The following is a 19,891-nucleotide window of genomic DNA, read 5'->3' on the forward strand; positions in this document are numbered from 1 at the left end:
AACTACACAAATTCAAGAGCAGCATGAAGTGCTTTATATGAAAAATGTTCCCTAGTCTTTCCATACAGCTGTTGCCAATCAATTCCACAGTGAATCATGAGGATCATGAATTAGAGTAAGAGTCACAAGGGAATGAGTGCTTTTCCCCTGGGAGAGGGGACTTCATTATGCAAGTATTCACTGCCTCCTTCCCATCTCTTGAGGGCCTGACACCTACCTTTGCTTTTCCTCTTCCCTAAGGACTTCAGCTGCCAAGGCAGGGTCTGTGTGAACACCAGCGGGGCATGACAAGCCTTTGCACCACAGACAAAGCAAGCACCCTTTCCTTTTCTTTTTAAAAATCTTTATGGTGCATTATAATTTATACATAATAAGGGAATTCTCACCTTTTCTTTGGTGGGAATAGGTCAAGAGATATAGAGAAGTTTCCCTAGGGCCTGAATGGTGAGCTCATCATTGGAGATGTTTATAATTTAGGGAAACAAGATCTGGATCTTGATTGCAGAAGAGGCCAAGGTGTGGGATCATGAGAGAGAGAGAGAGAGAGAGAGAGAGAGAGAGAGAGAGAGAGAGAATATAGACAGAGATACAGGGACCCAGGGCTAAGGGGTATGCTGCCAGGCACTGTTGCTGGGTACTCTGTCCAGCACATTGAACTTCACAATGACTCTTTTCTCCTCCAGGATACAGAGAACTTAAGCTCTCAGAGGTTAAGCCATACCCACTAGGTCTATGGCAGAGCTCTGCCTTGCACCTTCTGTGGGGATGCATCAAGAAAGTGACCTCTACAAGGAACACACCTTCATCAGACATGTAATCTGCCAACACTTTGAACTTGGACTTGTCAGCCCACAGAATGGTGAGAAGTAAGTGATTGTGTATAAGCCACCTTGCTGGTGGTATTTTGTCACACCAGCCTGAATGGGGCACAGACAGGGCACCAGAAAGCATCTAGGCTTCAGCTTCCCAAACTCCGCCCCCCACCCTACACTGTCCTCTACTCACCCCCCTCAGCACCTGTCAATCACTATTTTTATTTATAAGTGATACTTTTGAAATGGAAACTTCATGTCATTTTCATTAAGTGAAAAATCCCTACCACTTGCCATGAGTCAAAGACAATCACACCAAAACGAACGAACCACCAACACAAACCCAAATCCAAACCCAACCAAAACCAAACCCGCAAGGAAACAAGCACACTAAATTCTATTCAGATGATGGTGCCTACTTTAGGCTGGCTCTCCCTGCGATAAAGGCAAATGAGAAAGAGTCACAGGGATGTTAAGAACCCCAGTGGGCACCACCTGCGACTTTCTTCCGGACTCTGGAAAGGTGGTCCCCTCGGTGCAGAGCGCTGGACGCGTTGGAGTTTTGGACCACTCCGGAGTTGGGCGCGCCCCGGCTCCGCCCCCCGCCGGGCTGGAGAGCGAGGGGGCGTCCTGCCCGCCCATTGGGTCTGCCGCGGGCTTATTTGCATGGTCCGAGGGGGCGGGACTGGAGGGTGACGTCACGCAGGGAATGCCTAGGGGGCTGCACCCGCTCCAGGCTGGGAGCGCCGGCCGGTGCCGAGTGGAGTGGCCGTGGCCTCCTCCCGACTCGCACCCAGATCCTGCCCCGCACTGTGCCCCGCCGCCGCCATGTACGACCCCGAGTGCGGCTGGAGCCTGTCCTTCGGGGGCAGCGGCTTCTTGGGCTTGTATTACGTTGGGGTGACCCACTGCCTGAGCGAGCGCGCCCCGTATCTCCTCCACAACGCGCGCATGATCTTGGGCTCCTCGGCCGGGGCGCTGCACGCCGCCACCTTCCTGTCCGGGATCCCGCTGGGTGCGTCCCGGGCCGCCGGCACTCCGCGCTGGGAGGGAGCGTCTGCTAGGCTCGGATGCCGCGATCCCCAGGGGCCCTCGGAGGAGCCGGGAAGGGTCACTGGACACTGCGAGTGCATCTTGTAGGTCCCCTACCCAGACCGATGGCCTCCTTCGCAGCGTCCTTTGGAGTACTGCAGTGTCGCTGGAGCTTGAGGGAGCTGTCACTGGACCCGGGAAGGGGGAGCACCCCAGAGAGGCTTTTCGGGCCAGCGCGGAGGTTCCAAGAGACGTTTGCGCCTTCGCACCTGAGGCCCTGTGTGGTGCCCGGGCTTGAAGGGAGCTCCCCGCCCCGGAACTGAAAGTGAAGTATTTCGGAGGAGAGGGAGGGACGTGGGGTGTGGGGTGAGGCTGGACCCTGAGGTCTGAGTTGCCGAGGGGCTGATTGGCCCTGGATGTGACCAAGTACAGATTTTGACTCCCAAGGTGGGCGTGGATTGGAGGGACTGGAGACATCCGGACCTCTGCCCAGCTCTCCGGGGCAACCTTTGGGTAGACTCCGAGGCAGACCAGCTGGTTTGCAGTCCTGATCACCCCAGGGGCAGAGGGTGGAATAGGAAAGTTGTGAACTCTCCCTCCTTCTTCAGTGTTTGGGACCCTTCCTGGAGGAGTTGGAATGGATTCTTGGATATTCCCCATCCCATCCTCTTTCCAACCCCCCACCCCACCCCAGCTCACTGTCACTGTCAATGAAATCCCAGACATTTGGATTTTGGCCTGCTGAAACATTTATCCACGTGGTTGCTGTGGGAAGGGAGGAGCTGGGTTTGTTTCTCCCCAGGCCAAACTGCTGGTCTTGGCATCCTTCCCAGGACCCACATGCCATCGCTCAGGGATTTTGAGCCAATAGGCAGGGTGTGGGGCAAGTGGAAGCATGGAACTGATGATACCCAAAAGTGCCCAGGACAATAATGCCCCTTATCAGTTTATCTGGGCTCTTTAACAATTTACTCTTTGGAGAGTGACTTGGCTCATTGGGGAAGCCCTTGCTGGTAAGCAAAGCTGTGCCATTGGGCAGGATTAGTGAGCAGACCCTGTGCTGACCGGGATTTGGGGATTAGAGAGAGGCTGCCCTGGCTGTCCGCCTGCTGGCTGTCTCCCTTGTGAGGGAGAAGGGAGCAAAGGGCAGACAGTTTGGCCTCTAGGAGGATTAGACTGGCCACGTGACCATCTGCACACCCTGGGCTTTAGCAATGATAAGAGCCACCTCTTGTATTCTGGAGTGATCTCTGTGCCTCTGCTTGGACAGATGTTTGATTGGGACAAGGTTTGTTTGATTAATTGTTCATTGGCACTGGGGATTGAACCCAGGGATACTCTACCACTGAGCTTCATCCCTAGCCCTATTTATTTATTTATTTATTTATTTTTATTTTGGGACAGGGTCTCCCTAAACTGTCCAGCCAGGCCTCCAACTTGTGATCATTCTGCCGTAACCTCCTGTGTAGCTAGAATTACATGCATGTGCCACCACACCAGGCTTTGGACGAAGTTTAAATGCACTGACCCAGGGGGCCTGAATGATACTAACTCCTTTACAGAGGGGGTTCCTAACTAGGCAGAGGACAGCACAGCCTGGGGCTATGGCTGTCAGGGCACATGGAGGCGCAGGGGCCATCAAGTTCTGCAAAGTGGATCTCAGGTTTTGTTAGGAGCTACTCCCTGGAGACTCTGGTTCCTGTTCTAATCCCCTGTCCTACAGGAGGAAGCTGCCGAGGAGCATTTCCCAGGCCTGTCGCTTGGCACAGGTCCTCAGAGCATCTGAGTGGAGGCTGGGTTTGGCAGGAGAGATAGACAGACTGCCAGCAGTGGCAAATTCACCGCGCTGGCCAGGCTCAGAGCTCGTGGTCGGGAGAGGGTGTGGGTTGTGAGTCTGAGTTGAGGTCAGGGTTGGATCAGAACAGGCTGCCTGTCCTTGGGCAACCCTGAATTTATGGCTGGCCAGGTCTGAGGCTGGACGAGATGGTCCATGTACAGAACAGAGGGGGCCAGACCAGATAGAGCATGACCGTGCTCTACATCTGCATTCGGTCTGGTATTTCTGGCATTAGAAACTTAAGGTTGAGACTAATTATTTATTAGTGGTCTCTTCTGAGTGGAACATCTTGCCGATCATATTTTACCTAATCTCTGTCTCTAAAAGGTGGATAGATTTTGTCCTACATGGGGAAGGTGGTGTGACATTTGGGCAGGTGGTAAAGCACCTTGCTGAGGTCACTCCACTAGCAAGACCTGGAAGCGGGATTCTAACTTGTGTGCAAGGCTACATTCTTTCTCCTGCACCCTCCAAAGTGGAGACCATCGGCACGGAGGCTGAGATGCTGCTGTGTTCTGGCTCGGGCTTTGTGGGCATTGCGTTGGGGTGCTGTCAGACCCACAGGCTGCTGCAAGGGGGAGGCTTTTCCTGTGGCTGAAGCAGTAGAAATGCACCATAAACCCCGTGAACCGTTTCATGTTTCCTGGTGGCCATGTTGACTAAAGTCAAAGACTCAGAGAAATGTCACTGAGTCCACTAAGCTCAACATAGTATCATTTTCACATCTAGTCAGTATAAATCATTATTAATGAGGTATTTCCTACTAAGCCTTTGAAATCCAGAGTATATTTTACGGGTCTTGATTTGGACTAGCCACGTTCAAGGGCTGAGTGGCCACATGGGGCTACCGTATGTGTAGGGTTGCAGCTTCTTTGTGAATGCTTTCTGAGTGGCAGACAGTCTTCTGGTCTTGACAAAAGGTCTCTATCTCCAGGGTGGTAATCTTTTTCTATGCATTTGTCTCCTGTCCCCAGACCGGGTCCTGCAGATCATCATGGACCTCACCTGGAAGGCCAGGAGACAGAACCTTGGTGCCCTGCACCCGTCCTTCAACATGGGCAAGTACCTCCGAGATGGCCTGCAGGAGAACCTCCCAGACAACGTCCACCAGCTCATCTCAGGCAAGATCGGCATATCGCTCACCAGGGTGTCTGACAGGAGGAACGTGCTGGTGTCTGACTTCCAGTCCAAAGCTGAAGTGGTGGACGTGAGTGCTTTGCTTATCTGGGTGTCCTCACGTGAGAAAGCCACACCCAGGGCTGTCGTGGGCCCTGCACAGGGCGACATACATTCTGTGCACACTGGGTGATTTGGTCTGCCCTGGCCGCATGGCCACACTGTCTAGGGACCTCTCCTGGCTCAGTTCCAGAGCTCCGATGGCTCTCTGCAGATTTTATAATGAGGAGGGCTTCTCAAGCCAAGCCCCCCAAGGTGGGAGTGGCTTCTTTGTCTCCACTCTCAGGGTCTAGCATAGACTAGATATTTGCAATGAGACATTTGCTGATGTCTTTCCTAAAAGTTCCTTGAGGGAATGGCAGGGCAGTACAAAGGCACCCCCTGGCATGTGCAGTCAGCACCCTGGCAGGCAAGTTCCTCCCATTTCACTTTGCTTCTGGAAGCTTTATCTAAACAACCCGCACCTGCCAGTTCCTTCACGTATCCATCCTTGTCCCCCATTCTCCCCTGACCAGTGTGGCCTCCATCTCACACTGCAGCCCCAGGGTCTCCTGGAAGCTTGTCAGAACTACAGAATCTCGGGCCCTACCTGTGACCTGCTGCAGAACTACCTGGGGGCACAGAGCTGTGGTCCCACCAGCTTCCTGGGGACTCTCATGTGCATCAGCATTTGGGAAGCACTGTTCTAGCTACCCAGTCCACTACTGTGTCCCACCAGTGATGACCCAGTGTGGCTGTCCTGGAGGTCAAGCCCCAGGACAATTGTGTTGGCCAATTGTTCATGCCCCGTGTAGTAAGGCACCTACTCTTGCAGAGAGCATTCAAGGTTGGCGCCATGTTTGGAGAAGGCTGGAGAGGCCGGGCTCTCACTCTTGTCTCTGCAGGCCCTGTTCTGTTCCTGCTTCATCCCCTTCTACTCTGGCCTGATCCCTCCTACCTTCCGAGGAGTGGTAAGTGTGTGTGGGCGGCAGAGAGGGCTGCAACCTGGAGACCTCCTTTGAAATGCTCACTGCTCCCACCTACAAGGTTCGAGGCCCAGGTGCCCCCGGACCGCGTCCCCATGCGGGTCCCTGGGCCTCTCAGTCTTGCAGACAGAATCCTTAGCAGCACCAGCTTCCAGGCACTGGGCAGCAAAACCTCCTCCATGTGTAATTAATGACCTTGCTGTGGGTCAGGTACACTGCAGGCTCACTTAACCCGCTCGTGAGCAGCGCAGGTAGTTTCCCACTGGCCTAGTTAAGGCGTCAGAGGCTTAAGAATCTACTGCTCCTAGGGTAGAGCTTTGTTTTCCAGAGAAGGCAGAACTGTCGTGTTTTCTAGCAGCAGCAACAAAAATCTGTACGTCTGGTCTGACACCCGTCTCTGCTCTGTTGTGCTTGCTCTTTTGTGAAGCTCAGGAGAAAGTTGGGGCTGTGGAATGCTCCCTTTTAGGGTCATTTTTAAACTCATGAGGAAGTAGCAGAATGATAAGACCCTGCCAGCCCCTCAGGCAGAGTGAGCTGGAGGTGGTGGTGGATCAACCCTCCTGAGGCGGGAGGTGCATGGCCACTGTGTCAGGGCTCTGCTGTCCCCCACCACAGGGCTTGTCTCATTCACTGCAAGGCAACTCTTGTCCCCACAGGTCAGTACCCAGGACAGGTGTCCACAGGGTCAATTGGGGACCTGGCCATTGAGTGACCAAAGCACATTTTGGATTCTGATGCTGGCCCCTTGTCCTGTTAGTGGCTTCAATATGTATTTCATCTTCTCAGAACTAAGCAGAGGGCCCCTGGGGCACTGTGGTGGTGACCCCAGATTCCCCAGTGCCCATTTCTGGCTTTTCCTCCTGGCAGGAAAAGCAGCCCAGAGCCCCCTTGGTGCATGCTTCCAGGTGGTGCCCCAGAGCCCTGCTCATCCCCCCACCTCAGGAGTTCCATGCCAGACACATGTCCATCCTGATTTACAGATGAGAAAACTGAGGCCCCGGCTACAGTGTGGTCACTCCAAGCTCTGTGTGGCAGACACCTGGAATCAAGTTCTCACTCTCCCTCAGCATAGCTGTGACTCTTTGGACATATTTCCGAACCTCTCTGAGACTGACATTGCAAAACGGGGTTCTTCACGCGGCATCAGGGTAGATGGAGAAGAGCTTGAGGTCAATAGTGCAGGTCCAGCTTAGACCAGAGCCTGCCAGGGGCGTGGCCAAGGTGGGCTACTTTATCATCATTGTCATCGTTCTTCTGCCCCGGGCCAGAGGCCGCACCTAGAGATTGTCCCATCATTAGATCAGCTGGACACAGTGACCACCCAGTCAGCATGCTCAGGGGAGTCCTGCCAGAAACAGGGACAGACCTTCCTGAGAGTCAGCCAGAGCATTGCCCTGGCAGAGCGCTAAGCACCTGGAGAGGTTCCATATAGCAGAGGAATGTCCTTGAAGGAAAGATGGTCGCCCCTCCACAGCCTTCACCAAAGGTTCACATGCTAGGTCCATGCCCCTTCATGCCCACGAGGCTCCCGATGCCCGGTTCCATCTGCCACTAAGCTGTGCAGCTGCACTGGGTGTGGGGCTGCTCAGTAGTACTGTGCTCAAGGATGGAAGGAAGGAGGGACAGAAGGAGGGAAGGAAAGAGGGAAGGAAGGAGGGAAGGAGGGAAGGAAGGAGAGAGGGAAGGAAGGAGAGAGGGAGGGAAGGAAGAAGAGAGGGAAGGAGGGAGGGAGGAAGGAGGGAAGGAAAGAAGGAGGGAAAGAAGGCCGGACAAACATATCTACAATTGTGAACAAGTTGCAGGCTCACATCGGGTCAGTTTTGGACTCGAGGTGACAGTCTGTTGCTGGCCAAGGTGTGGCCAGCACTTCCATGCTTCGCTGGACCTGTTTTGGGCTGAGCTGTGCTCCCAGGGCTGGCTGGAAAGTCCTCCCTCTGTGGGCCCCGGTGGCTCTGCTGTGGTGGCTGTGACTGGGGATCATCCCAGACACTGATGCAGCTGTTCAAATGGTTGGAAAACCTCCCTACCTGGCTTAGCTATGGGCAATAAGGGTTTATGTCACACTGTGTCCCCAGTGCACAGAGCATCTCTAGTTTATGTGGCCCCTTTGTATGTGTTCTTTGGAAACACCGGTGGGGATCCCTCCAGCCTTGGCCAGCACAACAGGGTCTGGACCCCACCCTCCGCCCGCCTCGTTGCCAGGTGCCATCATGCAGTACAAACACCCCCTTACGACAGTATATAGCAACCCCGAGAGCCAGTGTAGAGCCTGGCCTTCCTACAAGGACCACAGAGGCGCCCAGTGAGCAAGAGTGGCTCTTGAAGCCCGTCTCCTGCTCTGTCCACCTGCAGTGGCTCCCAGAATTCCCCGCCAGCATCCTGAAGACACAGTAAAGGTAGCTGGTCCACCATGCGGCCAGCGCAATGGTTTCATTAATGAGGTTCTTGGCATAAAAGTTAGCTAGCAGAGATCGAAATAAAACACACAGACTCAGTTACCTTATTTCTATTGCCAGGTCCGAGACGGCTCCCCTCTCTGGTTCCCACCTCTAACGGCCCAGCAGGGCAGCGAGGATTACTCAGGGCTAGCAGGAGAGAGAGAGCGCGAACACGCCGGGGAGTAGCCTTTTATTGGGGAACAAGAGATTCAGGGGAGAATTCCATCCAATGAAGGTTGAGGGGGGACCGCACTCCAAGGTCAGGGTCAGTGATTGGGCCCCCGGGGTCAGTGGTCAGGCACACCCCCACACGGACGGGTTCTCTCATCAGGAGAGGGCCTCAGACCCAACCGGGAGTCGCCCAGTCTCGTGTGAGGATGGCTCCCCACAAACTGGAGCTGCAGGCGGCTTCAGTCCCTTTCTCCTTCCTTAAAAGCGTTACATAGATGGCGGATTCAGTGACAACCTACCCATTGCGGATGTCAAGACCACCATCACTGTGTGCCCCTTCTACGGGGAGTTTGACATCTGCCCTAAAATCAAGTCTACAAACTTCCTTCACGTGAACGTCACCAACGTCAGCTTCCGCCTCTGCCTGAGGAACTTACACCTCCTGTCCAGATCGATTTTCTTCCCCCCAGGCTTCAAGGTGAGTGGTGCTCGGGTGCCGGTCTTCTCTGTGATGGGGCGGCCAGCACCCTGGCAGAGCGAGAAGTGTGAAATAATCAGTAAGAAATAAGACAAAGCCAAAGACTGGATTTAAAAGTGGGCTCCTGATGGGAACTGGAACTGAGCAAATTTAAAAGGCCCAATTCTTTATTTAAGGGGAAGTACATCAAAGTCAGGGGTAAGGTTTCAGTGTGGGAGGGGTCTTGCTTAGGTGCCTGTTTCTCAGTGTGGCAGGGGCTCTTTGACCCTCAGGTTGTGAGCTAAGATGGCACCAGCGTGATCTGGGCTCTCTTGAATGGGGGAGATTTCACCAGGCGTTCCCAGAGAAGCAGCTTCTCCGTCTTCACGGCTTGAACAAACCCATAGTTCCTGTGTGGCCTATGACATCTTTCCCCTTCTTTTTAAATTCAAACGATGGTCAGTTACTTGGGGTTCTTGGATCTTGGACCTAAGGATACGGCAACCTATTATCACGACACAAAAAAGAATTAGTAGCACACATATTATCCCAACAATAAACCAGGTAGAGTGTTTAACATATTTCCAGGGTTAAAGCCGTTTAATTTATGAAGTATTGTTCAGCTAGAAACGCAGGGTCTGTGAGCCTGATCTTGCTTTTCTGCATACCCTGGGTGTGATCATGTGACTCCGTAGGTTCAAGCTATTATCATGGCTATGCCAAATGCCCCTCAGATGATTTTTAACCTTTCCCCAATCCCATTGGGAAGTGTGATATTTGGCTGTAGTAACACAGACACACTTAGAGTCAGCCTGGCATTTAAGATTTTGTTCAAATTTGAGGGTAGAAAGCTGCTTACTGATATTTATGACAGTAGCTTTCAAAACACTGAATTTAGTCTCGATCTTTTCATCAATATTCACCTCATTGTATGGGCTTTGGAATTATTTTGAGCCAAATTATCAAGAAAACGAGCTTCAGCTTTAACATTTCTTAAAGTTACATGACATTTATCACCTTTTCTCCCTATTCTTACATTTCAGTAATTCAAGCCTAAGGAGATTGAGCACAGGCAGGCACCTTCCCTGTGCTTCCTGTCCACAAGGTTAGGGGAGCTGCTTCTCCGCGTCAGTGGCTCAACAAACCCATAGTTTATACACGGCCTCCAACACTTCTCGGCCTCCAACACTTCTCTGCCTCCCTGGTGGGATTGTCTCTCGCTCAAGCAAACAAGAACAGCTCCAGGAAAAGCTGCTTGTCTCACGAGTTTGGTGATGGCCACCCTGACCAGGGGCATCCCCAGGTCACATGGACATCCACATGGACAGGGCCGAGTGCTCCAAGTAGTGGGGGCTGTGGCTCAGGCATTAGGATTTCTTTTCCTTCTTTTTGCAGCGCTGGGTGGAACCCAGGGCCTTGCCGACACGCAGCCCAGGATTTTTTTTACTTTTTTTTACCACCCTGGTTCTGACTGAGTCCCCCCAGGTGAGCAGGTGTGCCTTCTCCTGGTGGAGGTCTTAGAATCCTTGCACATTCACACAGTAAGGAAGGGTGTAGGGTGTGTGCTCACCAGCGCTCACCTGCACCCGGGCTCCACGGGCAGGAGGCTGTGCAGCTCAATGGACTCTCATGTCCTGCTGTCCCAGCGACAGCTAGGACGGGCCCTGAAATTTGTTGGTGGAGGCTTGTCCTACAGCCAGCAGAGCCCAGAGACACAGCACCTGGCAGCGAGGTCTCTGTGGAGAGGTGACATTCAGGCCAAGGCAGCAGGAAGGGCTCTCTTGGGAGCACCAAGACCTGTATCTGGGTACAGGCTAAGCAGCTCAGCCTGGAAGGTTCTGGGGGGATGTTGGTTTGGCTTTGAGATGATGTTTGAATAAGCGGTGCTCAGCGCCCCCCACACTTGCTGGCTTCCTTGCAGATGATGAGAGAGATATGCCTTCGGGGGTATTTGGACGCCTGCAGGTTCTTGGAAGAGAATGGTACGTGTGGGCTTTGTGGCCATCTCAGCCTGTGGGTAGCAGGATGTTCACATGGTGATGGGATTGCCTGATGTCATGATGCCCAGAATGTGTCCTTGTTGTTAAGCCGCACGCGTCCGTATTAGGGTGGAACCGTTATTACACGGTTCAGAACTGTTTGTCTTTAATGCTAAGAGTCAGTTGAGGCTTTGGATTATCCTTCAGCTGAGGCCAAGGAGACAATATGAGGACCTCGGTGTATTTATCTACGCAGAAGGTCAGTGCTGGGCTATGTGCTAGGGACACTGCTGTGAGCAAATGTGGCCTCTGCGGGGCTGGGGATGTGGCTCAAGCGGTAGCGCGCTCGCCTGGCATGCGTGCGGCCCGGGTTCGATCCTCAGCACCACATACCAACAAAGATGTTGTGTCCGCCGAGAACTAAAAAAATAAATATTAAAAATTCTCTCTCTCTCTCTCTCTCTCTCTCTCTCTCTCTCTCTCTCTCTCTCTCTCTCTCTCTCTTTAAAAAACAAATGTGGCCTCTGCTGGGCTCAGGGAGAAGTGAGCAGATGGCCATGTGCTGTTGGGAGCCCTGCTCCAGGGTCACGCAGGAGGGATCTGCAAGTAGGACTGCCAGAGGCTGTGGCCCCCTGAGACCTCCTCTGAACAGGAGAGCTGGGTCTCAGAGGCTGCAGTGGGCCCGAGGCCTGCAGGCTGGGCTGCCAGGGGCAGGCGAGGGAGAAGGAGAGTCGGGAAGGGGCAGATCCAGGATGAAGTCCTGGCTCAGCTTCCACTCTGGGGCAGGGGAGATGGGGTCTGCTTGCTGCTCGGGGCCCTTGGGAGGGCCCGGTTGGCTGGAAGCCGGGAGCGTGTTCTAGGGCCCCAATTCCTTGGTGCAGACTTCAGAGTGGGGCGTGGGCGTGATAGAGATGTCCCTGTGCGCACACCTTGACCAGTGGCACCTTGGGCCTTCTGACCTGACCGCGAGCCCAAAGACACTGCCACTGCCTGTGACCTGCCCAGCCCAGCAGTTTAGTCCTCTAAGGGCAGAGGCCACCCGTTGGGGTCAGGGGCCAGGTCCAGGCCCAGGGAAGGGCATGCACAGGGGCATGATCCTACCTTGCCTCCTGCTGTCTTTCCAAGCCCACCCTGGCTCTGCCATGCATTAGCTGTGTGACTTTGGACAAATCTCTTGACCTCTCTGCTTCTGATTCCTTGGCAGGAAGATGGAGTCAGGAAAGTGGTGGGCTGCCCTGGAGCCTGACGGGCAGGGTCTAGCTCAAAGCCTGACGGTGCAGGCTCCACCCATGGGATTGCGATTAGAAATGAGCTATAATCCTTGTCTTTCAACCTTAAGAATCCAGGTGTAAAGCGGGGGTTGGCAAGCCACCAAGGCAGGAGCCAGTCACATCCGTCCACTCGAAAGCTCCTTCCTCCCTGGCACCTAGCTGATCCTGGGCCTGAGGTCCCCGCTGGCCCCCTGGTAGCGCTGTGCTGGGTGGTCCCTGCTGCCCACCTCCTCTCAGGCCTTCTCTGCTCTCCTAGGCATCTGTGACCGGCCCCAGCTGTGCCCAAGTTTGTCCTCAGAGGAGGAGGAGCCAGAGGCCATCTTGCCCTGCTGGGAGGACCAGAGGCAGCAGCTGTCCCTGATCCTGGGGCTGGCGGAGGGGGAGGAGCTGATGGAGCGCCTCAGCACCCTGCCTTGGGACGAGCACATCCTGGACACCTTGTCGCCCAGGCTGGCCGCAGGTGGGGGTTCGTCTGGGGGCGGTCGGAAGGTGAACCCGAGAGCAAAAGTGCTTCTCTCCCGTGTTGTGGGGGCCACAGGGCAGAGTGAGACCAGCGCCCAGCTGCACACAGAGCCTCCCTTCCTCCCACGGGGTCATGACCAGGAGGAAGATGGACCCCAGCTGAGCCCAGTCCTGGTTGCCGGGCCCTCGGCTCAGCTTCCTGAGTGTCCCCCGGCCCAGCTAGGCTGGTGTTTGTGGAGCCGGGGCCAGGTCCCTGGGACGGGGCACAGTCCTTCAGAATGCCTTTCGGGTCCCTGCTCCCTGCCTGTCCCCCGCCCCTGGTTCCTTCCTCCAGATCCTCTCCTGGTTTCCCTCAAGTTAGACCTCTGTGTCATCGGTGCTGAAGGGACAGTGCTGGGGTCTGAGGGTTTTGTCCCCTCGAATCACAGGTTGAAGTCCTCTCCCCTTCCCAGGTTGTGGCATGAGGGGTGGGGGCTTGGGGGTGAACAGGTAGTGAGCAGGGTCCTCACGAGCGGATGAGTGCTCCTATAAAGGAGGTGCCTTCTGGGCAGGAGGGCCCTGGCCACACACCCAGACACCAGGACTCTGCTGGAGCCCTGGACGTGGGCCTCCCGGCCTCCGAACTGTGAGGACTAAAGGTGGACGTATGAGCCGCCGTCCCACAGCAGTTGTGGTGGCAGCCTGAGCGGGCCGGTCAGGTGGAGGAGGCCACAGGCCAGCTTCTGAGGCTGCATTTGGGGCCACCCAGAGCAGATGCAGTTCCTGGGCTTCACGTCACTGGTGCCCTCGGAGCCGGAGACCCAGCTGCCTTGGCAACTCCAGACCCCCCTGTTGATTCCATCTTGTGTCACCTGCCACGGGGATGCCTGCCCCCCACCACCTCCGCAAGGGCTGCCCTCCCCATTGAGGAAGGAGCCACCTGGCAGAGCCCGCCCCACGGCCAGCCTGACACTTCTGGGCTCCAGGCTGAGGGCACTGCCCACCGAGCTCCGCCTGGGTGAGTGGCCGCCTCTTCTCTTGGTGAAGCCAGATCTCTCCTTGTCTCCCCCAGGGCTGGCGGAAGCCACGAGCCACAGGCGTGGCTACCTGAGCAGGCTGTTCAGCCTCCTGCCTGTGCGGGTCATGTCCTACGTCATGCTGCCCGTGGAGTCGGCCGTCGCCCTTCTGCACAGGTGAGCTTCCCGGCTGCCTCTCGTCTCCTGTGAGGGTTAAATGAGGTGACAGGTGAAGGCCCCAGTCCAGCCCGGCTCACAGCCTGCATGCGGTGCCCAGAGTTGCCCTGCTGTCCCGGGGGCCGGGGCAAGTCACCACCAACTCACAGACCCCGAGACTCCCGCAGCTGGCTGCGGCCTCTCGTCGCATCAGGCTCAGCAGCTTGTGACCTCATGGGGAAACTGAGGCCTGGAGATGCTGGGTCACAGCTGAGGTCTCAGAGCTGGCTGGTGGACCTGGTGGGGCCTGGTATTGTATCTTGCCCTTAGGCCTGTTCATTTATTTAGTGGTGCTCAAGAAATGAACCCTCACACACGCTAGGCAAGTGCTGGATCACTGAGCTGTACCCCTGCACCCCTCTCCCTTTAAATCACATGAAGATACTAGAAAGCAGGGAATCTCATCTTCTGTTTGGGTCATAGTTTGTTAAAGTGGTTCAGAGTCAGCAATTAGATCAGAGCAAGATGTTCCTGGAACTTATTGATTGGCGCCCTCTGAAACGGGTTAGAGCTGGCAGCAGCTTGGCTGTGTAATCACACTGAGTTCAAATCCCAGCTGACCCTCTTACCTCAGCTGTGTGACCCTGGAAAACTGAATTTACCTCTCTGTGCTTCCCATCTAGAAAATGGGGATGGTAAGAGATCACCTTGTCCAGAAGGTGGTCAGAAGACTCAATGAGGGACCAAGTGTGAGGTGCTGATCACACAGGAGCATCCAGTTAGTGATGCTCTTGATTCTATTTTTAGATCCAGGTTGAGTATCTCTTACTCAAAATGCTTGGGACTAAATGAACATTTCAGATTTGGGAATTTTTTGATTTTGGAATATCTGCATAGACTTTACCGGTTGAGCATCCCTAATTCAAAAATCAAAAATCCAAATTGCTATTCAGCTGAGCTCAGTGGTATACACCTATATACCCAGCTCCCAACTTAGGGAGACTCAGTGGGTTCAGGTTGGGTGTGTTTCACCTGTGATAATAATGAGAGCAACCATTAGGTAGGGTGGAGGATGGAGCTCAGTGGTAGAGAGCTTACCTAGCATGCATGAGGCCCTGTAAGGAAATAAAATCAGACAAAAGACATCCCAGCCCTTCTATTTATTTATTTTGAGACTGGGTATTGCTAAGTTGCCTAGGATGGCCTTGAACTTGTGATCTCCGGCCTCCACCTTCTGAGTGGCTAGTATTACAGAGGTGGGCTGCCTTGCTGGGCTTGGATTGTCCTCCTACCTCTCCTGGTCTGCAACGTCCCGAGGCCATGTCTGGGGACACTCACTGTCCCATGCTTAGTCAAAGCCGTCTGTCCCTCCAGCTCTGGGAAATGACCTCTTGCTCCCCAGCAAGCCTTTCTCCTCCATTCCTTTTCCCCCTTCATGTGGCTTCCTGGGTTGGATTCCTGTCTACTGACTCCTTCTCTTTCCCATGTATTTCATCTTTGTCTGTTAGTCTCCGATCTGGAATTTCCTCAGATCTTCTCTTCCAGTCCTGTTCTGTAGTTTTGAGCTCAACAAGCATATTTAGTGTCTAGGCGCTCACTTCTCTGTTTTCCTGAACGTTCTGTTCTTGATTTTTAAAATGATCTTAAACCTTTACTTAGTGCCGCAGTCTGGCTGGGCACAAAATCACGAGCCACTCAAGCAGGAACAAACTTTATTTTTTGAAACTGCCGCCAATGCTCCGTCCGCACCCGGGAAGATTGCCGATCCAACACTCGGCGTTCTCCCGGCCTTCTCGCGGAACCCCGGAGCAACTTAGTTTTATGTATTACATCCTTTGTTTATTTTGAGATCACGATAATCTTTACAACAAAATTCTTTCTTTTGAACACGACTCTAAATGAGCTGAGTCTAGACTATTTTGGAGCCACTCCAACAGGGAGTAAGGTGGGAGGCAGGGCCTTATCTCAGGCAAATAACACAATAGGACATTACACATGACACATGGATCAAAGGCTAAGAGAGCTGTTAACTTTTTGGTAGAAAAGGTGGCAGAATGCTTCCGTGTTTTACGTCATCTTTAAACAGATCAGGCTCTCCTTTTTACCTTCCAAAAAAACATTTGAATTCCAATTTCAGTGTGAAGAGTAGCACAAAATTGCATATAACTTATTGACAGTAGGTTACTTTATCCAGCTACAAAACATCAAAGGAGGGCTGGGGTTGTGGCTCAGCAGCAGAGCGCTCGCCTAGCACGTGCGGGGTTCTGGGTTCCATCCTCAGCACCACCTTAATAGAAAATAAAGGTATTGTGTCCACCTACAACTAAAAAAAAAAAAAAAAATCAAAGGACATGAATAAACACCAACCAAATTTGTTATTTCCATACAAATCCAATACTACTGCTTCAGAAGACTTGCGTTTGGAGAACACCCTGTTCTTGTTTTATGGGTGTAATATTCTCTTGGAATACTTGCTGTCCTCTGAATTGCCCCTTCTCTCTCTCTTCCTGGACCAGTTCTTCTGTTTGTCTCCTCTTTATCTCTCATACCTTTGTCCTGGGCATTGTCTGGGAATCCGCTGCTCCAGTGTAGACACCACGTCTGCGCGGCTGGGTTCAGGCTCTGTGCTGAGACTGTGGCTCCCCTCGGGGTCTCCTCCTGGGAGGAGTGTGCTTGTCACCTGGCAGAGCTCCGGGCAGTGACTGACGCCCGGGCTCCCTGTCTTCCTACTGCATCCTGTTTTATTGGGCCGAGACTCAGCTCAGTGCTCATCTTCTTCCTGGCCAGCTAGCCCGCAGGTCCTCCAGCCCATCTTCTGAAGTCCAGTCCTCCCTCAGAGTCCCTGGTGGCCCCCGGATTCTGCCACTGCCCTCCAGAATCGACCACCCCGACCCTCACGGCCCTTGTCCTGGGTTGCGGTCTGTGTTTGGGTGTCTACCACAGCCCTGGGGGGTCCTCTTTGTGTCAGTGGGGGGCTGACCAGCCCCCCATGGGCACCCCTGGTGCTGCCTCCCGTGGAGCCCCGGGGACCCTGGAAAGCCAAGACTTTTCCTTTTCATCTCCACAAAGTCCCCCGACTCTCCAGGACCAAAAGTGGCCTGGCTTTGCTTTAGATTTTAGGTAGTCCTGTCTTTGCCACCTAATCCCGAATCCACCTCTGGGACGGTTGGCAGCCTGCCTGGCCCGAGGGGCCATGAGGAGAAACTGCTTTGGGTTGCTTTCATTCTGGCTTCGTACTGGAAGGCTGCGAAGTTCTGTGTGTCACGCATGTGCACACCTGTGTGTGTGTGGTCTTGGCTTCGTTCCTACAGACTGCTGATCTGGCTTCCCAATATCCCAGATGATTTTATCCAGTGGCTGCAGTGGGCCACCTCCCAGGTGTGTGCCCGCCTGATGACATGCCTGCTCCCCTCTTCCAGGTAAGTGGCTTGGCTGGGGCTTGGGGGCCAGATGGCCTTCCAGAAATGCCTATGAGATGCCAGATTGGTAGCAAGGAGCTCACCCTGAGTGCGGGGCCGTGTTCCGTGGGATGCCCTGAGTCCCCCAGCAGTCCCTGTGCCCCAGGCCCGCCTGCTCAGCCTTCTTCCTGGGAGAGTCCGTTGGAGCCCAGTGTTGATGGTGAGCAGAGAGCCTGATAAAGCAGAGGAGGGCACCTGGGTGGAGGGGACAGGGAGAAGGTCAGGGGCAGTGGGGGCACTGGGTGGTGTAGGGAAGGCGCTCTGGGGGCCTCAGGGCAGGGAGGGGTGCAGCAGGGAGAGGAGGACTGTGGAGGGGTGCAGCAGGGAGAGGAGGACTGTGGGCTGAGGAGGGGCAGGGCAGCAGGGCCTCTGGAGGGCAGAGCCTGCTGAGGCAGAGACCCTGTCCTCCCACTTCCCCAGCCAGTCTCAGGGGGGGAGCCCAGCAGACTGGGGAAGTCTCACTTCCTGGATCCTGCAAACTGACCCGGAGCCAGAGGACCTTGTGCCAGGGGCCAGGCCTCATCCCGAGATCAGGGGCCTTGGTTCCCCCCTGCTCAGAAGGCGCTTCCTGGGCCCTCTCTGCTCTCCATGAGGCTGAGCACTTGGCTGAGCACAGGCTTGGCCGCGGGGGACACTCTGCAGCCATCATGGTTGTCAGCAGCACACATGGCAGAACTGAGAAGCAGGACCCTCAGTTCTTGGAAGGTGACCCTGGGCTGTGAGGATAACCCATGGGCCGGGCTGGCAGCAGACTTCCCAAAGAGAGGGCTGTGGCCACGGCCAGGGGAGGCCCAGGGAGGCCTGGGCACAGCAGATGGTGTGAGTGGCAGGCTTCCCTCTGCTCCTGGGCACAAGGGAGTGTCGTTTTGGGCAGGGCCCTGCTCCGTGGTGCTACGTGATGGTGGTAGAGCACCCTGGCAGGTGAGCAGGTATGTAGGAACCAGTGGCCCATCTGGGACTGGGGAGGGAGGGTGGCGGGTGTCAGTGGGAGGTGTCCAGGTAGCTCAGGGACCATGGACTTGGAGGAGCCAGCTGGTGACCTCAGCCCTGCACTGAGGCAGGAGGAAGCTGTCTCTGGGCTGGGCCACCGCAGTGTGCAGGTGTGTGGGGCAGCGTCGAGCATCCTGCTGAGCCCGGGACGGTGGGCCAAGTCAGCCCTCCTCACTCTTTTCAGATTCCAAAGGCCAGCGAGTGGCCAGCCCGTGCCCTCACACCCTGCAGGATGCAGCTCTGCTGACCTGTAGGCGACCCAGCCGCCCACCAGGTGGACAGGCCAGGAGGGGCCGCCTGCAGCGCCTGGTGCTCGATCCTCACCGCCAGCCTGGCCTCCGGCCTGACATCATGGCGTGGGCGGGTGGGGGTCGCTCTGCCCTCCTTACTTTCCTGGGAAAGGAGTTTCTGAGACCTGGACCTAGGAACCTTCCCCAGGTGCCAGGCCTTCTCTCCTTTGGACAGTCGCCCCAGCTGCTGATTAGTGACCTGTGCCTGTGACCTCAGCATCCTGGCCTCTGCTCAGTGGTAGATCATGGGACCAGAGGCAGTGGCTTTGGTCTGATGGAAGCCAGCAAACTACTTGGGTACAGGGGCCATCCAGCCCCTGAGGAGACCTACCTTAAGTGTCAGGTGGCTCCATTGATTGGGGAATGGTCCCAGGAAGTCCAGCGCAGGAGCCATGGCAGGATGGCTCACACCTGCTAGTGGCTGGACAGTGCCCAGAGTGGCCAAGGTTCCTAAGGCAGCCAGAGTTTAGACAGGGGCTGGGCTGGGCCATCTTGTGCGATCTTGGAAGGAAGAGAGCCACAGAATCCCACAGACACATGCAGGAAGCAGTCAGTGCCACCTGGGCTGGGCAACTGTCCCCTGAGTCCCCGCAGGGGTGCCTGCCTTCCACGTTCCCTACAGAAGGACTGGCCAGGTCCTCAGCAGACACAGCCAAGCCCCAGCAGTGCCTGACAGTGGCCAACACACTTGCACACGATGGGTGTCTACACTGTGCCGAAGTCTCGCTGGGCACGATTCAGGAGCCACTTGTCAAAAGAAACTAACTTTATTTTTAGAACCACACACGCCAAACAAAACAGCTCCTCAGGAAAAAACCCTCAGAGCCCAACTGCCACCACCAGCTTCCCACAAACCTCTCCCTCCAAACCACAAACCAACTGCCTCTCCACCTCCCACAATCCTCCTGCTCTTGAGGCCGATTGGCTGGGTTGCGTGGGCGGAGCCAAAAAAGTCCCCCAGTGAGCAGCTCCGTGGTCTGAAAGGGCAGGGAAACAGCCAAATGAGCATCACCGCAGAGGAGCCAATCAGCTAGATGTTGCTGGGGCCGCTGTGAGCCAATCATCAGCCGGCAACTGGAAGTTTGCTGGCAGTTGGAAGTTTGCTGGGGCCCCTTCAGCTGTGGCTCTCAACATCACTGGGTCTGTGATCCTTATGAGGAGCTGTGTCAAGGCTGATGGGATCACGTGGGACTTGTTTCCTTTCTTCTTTTGAAAAGTTCCCAATTTCCTTTCAGTTATATCAATTATTTTACTTAAATTTCAAGAAAATACGGCTAAATATTAAGATTGGTGCCGTCTAGGTGGTGGCTGGTGGGTGTTAGCTGTAGTTTGCTGAATGTTTTACATTTTTGAAATTCTCTCTTTTCTACTTGGCAAAAAGTTTTTTCCAACTTCCTTACAA

At 54.7% G+C, this 19,891-nt stretch overlaps 1 protein-coding gene across 7 annotated transcripts; it reads left to right on the forward strand.

Moving 5' to 3' along the window:
* The first annotated feature begins 1,210 nt into the window (after nucleotides 1–1,210).
* On the forward strand, nucleotides 1,211–19,356 carry PNPLA3 (patatin like domain 3, 1-acylglycerol-3-phosphate O-acyltransferase). 7 transcript variants are annotated; one of them, XM_081310006.1, is made up of 9 exons: nucleotides 1,211–1,827; nucleotides 4,656–4,888; nucleotides 5,742–5,807; nucleotides 8,697–8,909; nucleotides 10,810–10,870; nucleotides 12,395–12,598; nucleotides 13,652–13,772; nucleotides 17,063–17,170; nucleotides 18,384–19,356. In XM_081310006.1, the coding sequence occupies exons 1-9, from the start codon at nucleotides 1,641–1,643 to the stop codon at nucleotides 18,451–18,453; spliced, it is 1,263 nt and encodes a 420-aa protein (XP_081166132.1). In that variant the 5' UTR covers nucleotides 1,211–1,640; the 3' UTR covers nucleotides 18,454–19,356. The 7 variants fall into 7 exon arrangements, 6 of the variants coding, with proteins under 6 accessions (XP_081166132.1, XP_081166130.1, XP_081166131.1 ...); XR_014024075.1 differs by having other exon boundaries at nucleotides 1,212–1,935; nucleotides 17,092–17,170; nucleotides 18,384–18,414; XM_081310004.1 differs by having other exon boundaries at nucleotides 1,213–1,935.
* Nucleotides 19,357–19,891: the final 535 nt, after the last annotated feature.

The sequence above is a fragment of the Spermophilus citellus genome (assembly GCF_964194105.1).
Source record: "Spermophilus citellus genome assembly, chromosome: 10".
Taxonomy (NCBI): Eukaryota; Metazoa; Chordata; class Mammalia; order Rodentia; family Sciuridae; genus Spermophilus; species Spermophilus citellus.